At 40.7% G+C, this 10,220-nt stretch overlaps 1 protein-coding gene across 4 annotated transcripts; it reads right to left on the bottom strand.

The window, feature by feature from the left end:
- Window positions 1-1,180: 1,180 nt before the first annotated feature.
- chrne (cholinergic receptor, nicotinic, epsilon) lies at window positions 1,181-8,534 on the bottom strand. 4 transcript variants are annotated; one of them, XM_085797796.1, is made up of 13 exons: window positions 7,904-8,112; window positions 6,225-6,323; window positions 4,142-4,275; window positions 3,813-3,857; window positions 3,589-3,698; window positions 3,343-3,498; window positions 3,153-3,253; window positions 2,873-3,073; window positions 2,443-2,557; window positions 2,230-2,344; window positions 1,929-2,136; window positions 1,478-1,611; window positions 1,181-1,354 (listed from the first exon to the last, which is right to left on the bottom strand). In XM_085797796.1, the coding sequence occupies exons 2-13, from the start codon at window positions 6,274-6,276 to the stop codon at window positions 1,187-1,189; spliced, it is 1,539 nt and encodes a 512-aa protein (XP_085653922.1). In that variant the 5' UTR covers window positions 6,277-6,323; window positions 7,904-8,112; the 3' UTR covers window positions 1,181-1,186. The 4 variants fall into 4 exon arrangements, with proteins under 4 accessions (XP_085653922.1, XP_085653923.1, XP_085653920.1 ...); XM_085797797.1 differs by lacking the exons at window positions 6,225-6,323; window positions 7,904-8,112 and adding an exon at window positions 8,434-8,534; XM_085797794.1 differs by lacking the exon at window positions 6,225-6,323 and having other exon boundaries at window positions 7,904-8,180.
- Between the last annotated feature and the right edge of the window lie 1,686 nt (window positions 8,535-10,220).

The raw sequence follows: 10,220 nt of genomic DNA, 5'->3' as shown, positions 1-10,220 counted from the left end.
TCATTTACGTATGCTGGTTTCCCAGTCAATGCACAAACAGCCCTGAAGGGTAGTAAACACACAAAGTATATTTACCCCTGATGCTGCCACAGATAGCCCCTGTGTGAATAGTGACCTCTCTTTTGAAGTGTTTCTGAGGTGTATACAGGCAAATATGATGTATTAGAGACTACATGTGCAGCTACTGTAAGATTAAAATAGCCTTCCCATTGTTTGTTTGTGTGTGTGTGTGTGTGTGTGTGTGTGTGTGTGTGTGTGTGTGTGTGTGTGTGTGTGTGTGTGTGTGTGTGTGTGTCACACAGGGGTTTTCAGACAAGACACACTTTGTAATGAATTGATTAAATAAGTCATGGTGGACAAAATAAAATATTTATTTTAAAAAACATGGCACAATGATATCACAACAATATCCCTCTGAGCCATCTACCTAACAAGACTTTCTAATAAATAAGTCATAGTAAGAAGAATAAGGCTTTGATTCAGAGCAGCTTGGCTCAAGTTGCATGCACAGGTTCTTCATATAAGACATAGTACATGCAGGGAAATGGATCCAGGCTTGAGTAGACATGTTTTGTACAGTGTACAGTGCATGAGTGATTCTTGTAAAGTTATGGAAGATGGGTAAGGAATCCTCTTTACTGTTACTTACGAGTACAGTTCTACATTGTGCCTGTGGCTCCATTTAATACATAACGATACTGCAGTGAAACATTCTCTGCTGCAACAGAAATAACTTCCTCAGCACGGTGCTGCAGCAGCTTCAGCATTTTAATTGAGCTACATCTATGAGACCAAGTGTGATCTTGCTTGAACTCACAATGTTGAGTCTTTTATAATTTAACAGACAAATATTATTGATTGAATGAATGATAACATCGCCGTAATGGTGTTGCAGATGATTTAAAACATCACTTTTCAACCTGATTTGTCTTTTAATGTTTATATCCAAAGAATTTAAGCTAAGATAAAGAACTTGAAGTGAAAAACCTCAGCTGCACGACAAGTGTTCACAAACAGAAGATGGAGAATATGAACACGTGACAGATTTGGTGTTAAACATCTGTATTTAAAGTGCAGGCTTAACTCACCCCTGAATCAAGTCAACGACCAAGACCGTTCAGTCTTTTGGACAGCGTGACGCACAGTGACCCTCAGACAAATTTCAACAGAGCGAAAATGCTTTTTCTTAACTCTTGGTATATTTTCTGGTCTGTCCAGCGAATGGAAATTCTGGCACCTGGTTGAAGTGTCCTGAGAGGAAGATCCCCACTGTGCCGATGATGAAGAGGAGCATGGCTGCCCAGAAACACACCTTGTCGATCATCTTTCCAATCAGCACCCAGCTTTCAATTTCCTGTTGTATGTTATGTTTAAAGAGAGTGAAGAAAGAGAATGAAGAACAGTAATCCTTAGAGGCACATGGAATAGGAAATATGAGCAAAAATGTAATGTTGGCTTAGTGTAAAGCAACACTCACAGATCCAATGTTATTTTGTTGTCTTGTGCTCTCAGCAATAAAGTTGCAGGCATCCACACATTGCTTGATCTCAGGTGCAGCTTGGGCCAAACTCTTGTACAGGTTGGCTGTGCTGCTGACATCTATATTATCTACTGGGGGGTGAGGAGATACTAGAAGTTAGACAATAGTATGCTGCAGCATTTCCAGAGGCAGACACTGGGGGCAAAAAAAAAAGGTGTTCAACTATACAGAATAGCCTGTAATACACAAATAAGTCAGGGGATGATGCAATAAGAATTACCCCAGCTCTATAAATCATTTCTAAATAGCACAAGAATTCACAATTAGTTACAATAAATTCCTTTGAAACACACTTCATCTGTATTTACACTTTATCTTTAAAATATTCATGCAAGTATTTGAGCTGGAATATTTGACAAAGTCATAGTTTTAGAAACGAGCATCCTACCTATCGATCGTGTGAGGCCATGCCTCTCTCTTTGTTTGTCAAACATCATTTCACTGCGTGGTTGCTTCATTACGTATTCCTCAGCTCTCTGCATTAGGCCAAAGGAGCTGCGCCGCCGCTCCCGTATCCCGTTTACCTCTGTTGTCACCTCACTGTCATCCACCAGTGGGGACATGCCCAGGAAACGAGGAACCATCTCCAGGAACAGCTGCAGAAGACACAAAAGAAAATAGTGATTAGGTCATCATAGAAAAAAACAAAAACAAAACAAAACACTGTAAGTTTGATCATTTGTACTTACATGTTTGATGGTATGGGACATGGTGTGTGTGCTAGGGCTGCGCAGGGAGAAATTCAGCACCACGATTTGATTAGTAGCAATCAGAGTGGTGACACTCATGACAAAGATCAGGTACCTAAAGGAGAAAATGAGACAAGATTTGTTAGAAAGGAGAGTCAAAAGAAAGGAAAAAGAAAAGCAGCAGAGGTCAGCAGACAACACACTCTGACTCACTTGCCGATGAGAGGGACAGAAAGAGATGTCTCAGGGACTTTCTGAGCAATAAGAAAGAGGAAAACAGTCTGAGCCAGCAAGACAGAGATGGACGTAGTCAACTTCTGTCCCCCAGCTGTGAAGGGGACAACAGAGACTTAGGAGACAGTAGAGCAATAAAATTAAAACAAGAAACCCACCAGATGTTGCCCCATACTTTGAGCCACTACATATATATCATATTAGAGTTATGCTTCAGGGTTAGCATCCCCTAACCTAACCCTGAGGCCAGTATAAGAGTTGTTGTGTATAAGTGTTACAGTTATATGAATATATTTGTTTGTGTTGTTCTATGTGATGTGATATGAGAGTTTCTTTTGTGAGTTTACCTCATTTGAAACCATAACAACCTACTGTATGTAATCACAGCCGTAGGGATTTAGATAATGACCTTGTGCAGGCAAGAAGTAGGCCAGTACGACCAGTGAAGAGATGAGGGAACACGGCAGGATGATATTAATGATGTAGAACAGGGGCTTCCTCTGGATGATCAGATTGAACAAGATCTCCTGATACTCCAGGTCATCTGGGGTGTACCGTTTGTTGATCATCTTCCTGGCTGGACGATGCACAATGGCCCACTCACCATTCTCTGAACAAATGAAAACATAATTAGCTCCAGAGAAACTGTGTCAATTTGAAACTTTGGAGTGGATGTGCCGTTCCCGTACCTGTGAAAGCCTCTGGGTCGATCTCCACCCACTCAATTTTCCTGCCTTCTTCATCAACAGCTAAGATTATGTCAACTTCACTGGCACTGTACGTCTGGGATCTAGAGATGGGAATAATGGAATAGAAATAAACTAATAAATAATTCAACATTTTGCATATTTAGTTAGTGATAATATAGTTTTACCAAACCTGAATGCTAATGTGCAGTTCTGATAATCAAAGGGGAAGTAGGTGATCTCAATGGCACAAGTGCTACGATAGATGGCAGGAGGCAGCCAGTACATGTAACCAGTGCTGTCGATCAACACGTTAGCGTAGTAGGCCACATCAAACTTTCCATCAATGCTGCAGAAAAACAAGTATTTAATGACAATTTGTTTAATAAAAAAAATGTGGGATCATATTGAAATGTATTCCTCCTTGTCACAGCCTTACTTGTTTTCAAGGACAATGTCAGGAAGCCAAACAGTTTTGCATGGTACACGAATAACTTCTATGCCATAGTACTGAGACGAGTTCCACGCAAGGCGGAAATCAGTCCATTGCTGTCGATGACATTAGAGAAATGTCACAAGCACCATTAACAGTGAGTGAGACATAGTAACAGATGTTCTGTAAACACAACAAAATAAATAACCATGAAGAGAGGCAAAACTTACAATCTCAATCCACACGCTGGTTGTGAGAGTCTCCTCCTTTTCATTCTGTTGGCATAACATATCATGAGTTTTTGAGACATGGGTGTTCATCAGGTGGTGAGCCATGTGGTCACTTCTAAAATAATGATAAGGTAATAACAATGTTGAATTATTATTACAAAAACATTATAGTATTAATTAGGAATAATACTTGCCAGAATGATAATAAATACTAATAAATGAATACCACTGGGAATAATGGAATAATTGATAGACCAAACATGGCCCGTAGTCTGTTTACAATGTGCTGCAAAGGTTGGTTACAACAAATATGAGGAGCAAGCTCTCACCAGAGAGATAAGGTTGGTGAGGGTCAGCTTGAGCTGAACCTCCACCTTGTCTTCAGGATGAACCACCGGGCGAATGTTCTTGTTGTAGTTTTTGAACAAGTCTCTCATCAACATCGACTCCTCATTACACTGCACTGCATGACGAAGAAGAAAAAGAGAGACTGAGAGTGAGTTTATGAGTGTTGCAGTTGTGCTGGATAAATAGGGATCTAAACATCTGGAATAGATACAACTGCAGACAGGATGACGAAGGACAACAGCTGGCCAATGTTAGCCCACGTGTAGCTATATGTTAGAAAACCACTGGATATCACTGTGTTGTTAACATCCTGCTGACAGTTTACTGACTGTTTTATCATTGGCATTTACCGGAATCCTGTAGATGTCTATCAAACAGAAACACAACATTGCTACAACAGTTTTGATCTGGTTTAATCATTACAGCAGCTGTTGTTAGCTAATATTTGCATGTTTTTACACAGGTAAGTGCTTTGCAGCCACAACTTTGTAGGAAGACAAAACTCACATTGAAACACACGTCTTTATTGAGCATTATACTTTTGGTCAACAATTTAGTGTAGAAAGAGTTTGAACAATGTAAAAGACATAAAGTAAGTTTGGATTGGTTCATTTTAGTATCAGTAGGCCTACTAACACAAAAATGCTATAACTTGGCTCAAGATATCTTTTCTTGTCCTACAAGATGAATGTTTATTTGTGCATTGTCCCTGTTTTAAATAAATAAATTCCTATCCTATCTTATCAAGTGGATCCTTCTTTTGACATAACTTCAAAATACTATTGAAAAGTACACAAAATGTTAATTTGTGTATAGAAGCACGAATACTGTTATTTTAAATATCAAACACCACATGTCTCCTTAGGTAAAATATAACAACAGAAAACAGTCTCAGACAGAGTTTTAGACTTCATCAAATCATGTGACATCAACTAGAAATAACTTTTACCTAATTTACCTAACCTTTCTAATAAACAAACAGCATGGTGAACTGTGTCCAACTGCTCAACTTAAACATGAATTTAGGTTACAGTTTCAAGACATTGTTGTGTTTGTAAGATCAGTGCACGTTTTGAGAAAGACACCAACCACCACAGTCAGAAAGATGAGCCACGGTGTATAAATTGTCCAGGGGACTAGAGACTGGTAGCTATTCTGAACTCTGCACCTAATGGCCATGGTGGCATTATACTACTCGCACCATATTTCAGAATGAACTCTAACAGAGACCAGGAGAGAAAGGCAGAGGTTATTTCCGACCCCTTGCCTCTTCCCTCCCAGCTGTCACTATCCACAGATCAGGTTACACAGCAGCTGGGAAACTTTAAACCAGGACTTTAAGTCACACTCAGGTCATGTACAATAATCATCAATATCAATATTAGGTAAAAAAAACAAAAAAAAACAAAACAAATTGTGATAGTGATTGTGGACATGATTGATTCATTCCCTGGTCCGTCTGGTCACATTGTTTTGAGCTTATTCTCCCATGGGACAATTTGTGTAGTGGTCAATATTACGCTTGATGCATGGATGATGGATGAGAATGCAAAGATAAAGTGTATGATTCTCATGGGTTTTTAATCAATTTCCATTGACGCTATAGAGCATCTATTTGTTGTGTTTGGAAACAGAGCCATAGTACTTCCCGCTGTTTCGTCATGGAGGAAACACAAAAACACTTCTTCCCAACAGGAAGATTACAGCTGTTGTTTATGGAGCAAAAATACAAACAGGTCTTAGCTTTGAAATGGAGACACCAACTTGTATGACTGATCAAAATAAACTGAAAATAAACTTTTTATATAATTGGCAATGATAAATTTATAAGACATAAATTCAGCTTACGTTCACTATTTTTTTCCTGAATATCCATTTACAAAACAGTTATATTAATGGATAACCGGCTGTTTATCATGGATGGTTGCAAACATTGCAGCACATTTCCATATTGATTTTCATCACTCTACGGCGGCCGAGGGAGCAAATGACTTTTCAAACATGCCATGTGAGTCTCACAGTATCTTATTGTGCTTCTAAATGCAGTTGAGTCGGCCAACTCACGTGGATCAGTTATTTTAATATGTGGATACAAGGTACAGTCAATGTTCCGCATCTGTGCCCTGACCTGGTCACTTCCTGCAGCTGATATTTAAGCCTGATCTGAGAGAGAGAGAGGGAGAGAGAGGTGTTGGGAAACTAGAGGCAGAGGGGGGAGATGATAGGCTGTCTCAAAACTTTAGCAGGGGAAATCTAAATCTAAATCTAAATTTTTTTTGTGTGTGTCTGGTTTGGTTGAAGTGACATGAAGTCAGGCAGTCTGATATGTCAGAACAACACAGACACCCAGGTAAACATTACAACATCTCTGTTTGACTGAGTGAGACAAGCTCACACAGATGACTATGACCCACTATCCGGTGCACTGCACACTGTAGGAGCTTTTCGAACATGAAAAGTGATTCTAAGGGATTTCAGTGCGATCTAGCAAAAGGGAGAAAGAAGAGTCCAGTTCATTGTCCAGGAAGCATCTTTTCTAGCTGGAGTATCGCAGTATCGCAGCCTTGTCATCAGTCAGACACATTCCAGCACATCATGTCCTGGTCATTACAACTTGATGAAGAGTCAAGGAGGAGACTCAACGGCCGACAACAGCTTCGGCTCAAGTTCATCTCACCTCTTTGTATCTGATAGGGAGTTATCTGTGGTGTAAAAAACTCGTCTGCGTTATTCTATAAGAGCTTCGACAGTTTGAAAACCTTAATGTACTGTTATGTTTTCTCAGTTTATGTGAGCAGTGTTTGAAAATGGACACTAATCCAACAGCACCGGTCTCAAAATCCAAGTGATATTTGAGAGATTAGGGATTATAAAAAATTTAGACCAATAATATCAAGAGTCTACGTTTCAGAATGAACTTTATCCTTGCCGGTGCTGGTGTCACTGGGATTTTTTTCCCCAATCTGTCACAGTGACCTCTGCCAAGGAGATGGACTCCAGAGGCATTTGATACCAACATGCATGTCTCTGCTGAGTTGCCAAATGGATTTACAGAATCACTGAAACTCCCCCAATTTAATATGTTTACAAAACCTCCATCATGTTCAGAGTTTTACCTTTGCCTCCACTGCAGCTGTAGCCTCTCTCTCCTGGTGTTGTTAAACAGCATGCAGTGTGCCAAACATCTGTGCACTGGACTATGGACTTGTGTTGAACACTCCAGTAATGTGCGACAGAATACAGATTACTTCTGCATTAGTGGATGCTCACAGACTTTTTGGTGTGGCCATCTGACAAACTGAATGGATTAACTGCACTGAAAGAGCTGCTAAGCCATGTGACAGTTTATAGGTAGGACAGATGATTCCTGTCAACATCAGTATAAATAGTTATAAACAGGAACTTACTGTGTAAGAGCAGAGATAAAACACAAGAGCTCTGTGAACAGCCTCCCGTATACGCCCAATTTAAAAAGTAATGCAGGTCTTTAAATAAAGTGCACAGACATATATGAAACCTATAGCAGCATGCATATGTTATATATATTATATTATTATTTTCTCTCAAATCAATATCAGCATAATAAACAAATCCATAATGTATAGCAGTTTGTGTGTTCAAGAGTTTTGGAGCTGGTTGTCTCTTCAGCTTGAACATGACAGGCAGGGCATTGCTTCAACAGATAAGAAGGCAACCAGCCAGTCGATGAGGATGTGCCAAAAGTTTGCAACTGCGCCACTTACCCTGAACCATTAAACCCCCGAGAACAGTTACAACTCCAAAAAATATCCAGAAACCGCGTGTTGCCATCATGCTTCAGAATCACTTCACTGCCCGACGATGCACTATTTTCAAATCTAAAGTTTGACAGAAAGAGAGAGAGAGAGGGGAGAGACAGAGAGAGAGGGAGAGAGGGTAAAGACAGAGAGGAAGAAGCCCTAAATCCCACCACCAAACCCCCTGACTGTCGCCCACCCCGGCTGTCGCTGTCCATGGCTCGGGTTACACAGCAGCTGGGAAGCACTAAACCAGGACTCCAAGTCACACACCGGTCACCCACAATAATCATCATGATGATCATTAGATGACAACTATCTGTGGTGAAGTGGCGTAGATTCAATCCAGACAGTCCTGTGGTAAAAACAAAACAAAACAAAACAATGGGCAACAGAGAAAATATACTGCTCATCTCCTGAATGAAATGACTCCAATATCACAGTGATGACTTAACACGTTTCCCCTGCATTTGTGTGTGTGCGCATAGGATACATACACCCAAGGGTGCGATGAGGTGAACAGGTGACGGGCTATGCAGACCTGCTCTCCCACTGCTATGTGTCCAGGGTATATTAATACTTACTGCAGAGCTTTACCACTTCGACAGGAGGAGCCCAGTGGTGAGAGAGTGTCTGCAGACTGGGGGCAAGAGGGCTGGAGACACACAATACGCATAAAAGCCATGAAGCCACGGAGGCAGACAACTCCAGACCTGCATCACCATAAATCCCTTGACTCCCTTTTTCATGCTGTAAAGGCAACTCTAAAAAACATTGTCTCAACATTTTTCTCATTTCAAATCCGGAGACTAAATTTGCCATTATAATTAGTACTGTGGGTAATATAAGTCGTGTCACTCCGCGGTGTCAAGGGCAACAGACGGTTTTTTGGAATGTGCCATGTGAGTTGCACAGTATGTGATGTACTTCTAAATATACAGTTAGGGAAACAGAGATGAGCTTCCTTAAGGTAACTAGAGCCTCCAGAAGGCAGATTGTGTGTCTCACACTAAGTTGGAGCTGAGGGGCAGGAGAAGGGCTGGAGGTGTTGATCTTCTGACCCGCAGGTTCACAGAGCGAAGCTTCAGTGTACCACGACAGCAAAACAATAGGCCTACAACGCATTTAATTTAGTTTAGTAGTGTGAGTTATAGATTAGGGGCAGGGTTATTTTAAGATCCTTCCAGGAATCTTCAGATTAGTTTGTTTACATTTCCCCCACGACAACCAGTCTGAGTACAATCCAGTGTTTGCTTCTTCTGCACAACTGAAACCAAGAAATCTCTCTTCACCCAGTTACGTTCAGCAACTCTCGGGAATTATTACCATGGAGATCAGAGTGAAATGTCGCACACAATGATGTAATTGTTTTTTCTTTTTTCTTTCTTTTTTATAACCAGTGTTATAGCCACATCCAGTGATGTGGGGAGTTAAACGTACATTAAACCTCTCTTAATGGATTTACATGTAACTGTGGATGTCTGTTGCAAATAAGTTGTAACTTTTGACCAGGATTGCACCTCAGGCAACAAACCGCAAAGGGTCACACCCACAAGAATCCACAATAGCACTGTTTTTTCACTAAACATTTGCTTTTGAGCACCAACACGTTTGACATTTATCTTGCTCCTGATGTTTGTTACGTGCAAATTTAAACTTTACACCTTTGTTCAAACCGGTTGAGGTTTTAAGAAAATGTTAATGACTAAACTGGATAATATACTTGAGTCTCCAGATGTGTTTCACTTGAGTGCGGAGTGGAAAATCCACTGTGGTGCTATCTGACAGTGACAAAAAACTTCTTTCCTGCTCTGGTGAACCTCCATACATAAACTTATTCAGACAGTGGGAGGTCATACCATGTGTTTTTAGTCGGTGACTTACTGCTATTTACCATAGACTAACTAAAAACTTTAAGAAGTTAGCTATTTCTGAACGTGTGTTATTCAGTCTGTGCTTTTCATTATAAAGCAGCAGCTGTGTGGAGTGAAACACTTCAGGTTTTCTGAAAGGGTCACATGTTTCCACAGGGATTCAGTCTCTCCTTGTCAGTCGCTGCCTATTCCAGACAGGATCATCCATTGGTTGCACAGAATAAAAGCCCCATGACCGGCCCCTCCCCAGCCAAGTAATGAATGCCCCCGCTTTCACTTTTTTCCCGCTCCTCTGCTGAAAAAATACCATTGTTAAGTCCCTCTTCATGAACACACACATGTGGTTTGGCTTGAGTGTAGAGTTCAATGTCTGTTCACCTCCCCCCACAGCAGCAGCAGCAGCAGCGGCG

Source organism: Trachurus japonicus, chromosome 14 (genome assembly GCF_045865225.1).
Source record: "Trachurus japonicus isolate A0001 chromosome 14, Traja_1.0".
NCBI classification, from domain to species: domain Eukaryota; kingdom Metazoa; phylum Chordata; class Actinopteri; order Carangiformes; family Carangidae; genus Trachurus; species Trachurus japonicus.
Note: the sequence above shows the minus strand (reverse complement) of the source record. Positions and strands in the feature narration are given on the sequence as shown.

Coding starts and splice junctions, on each gene's coding strand:
- chrne (XM_085797794.1), bottom strand. CDS start 7,973: ATGATGGCAACACGCGGTTTCTGGATATTTTTTGGAGTTGTAACTGTT. Junction 3,499..3,588: donor GACATTGTCCTTGAAAACAA/GTAAGGCTGTGA, acceptor GTTTTTCTGCAG/CATTGATGGAAAGTTTGATG. Junction 1,612..1,928: donor TGGCCTCACACGATCGATAG/GTAGGATGCTCG, acceptor CTCACCCCCCAG/TAGATAATATAGATGTCAGC.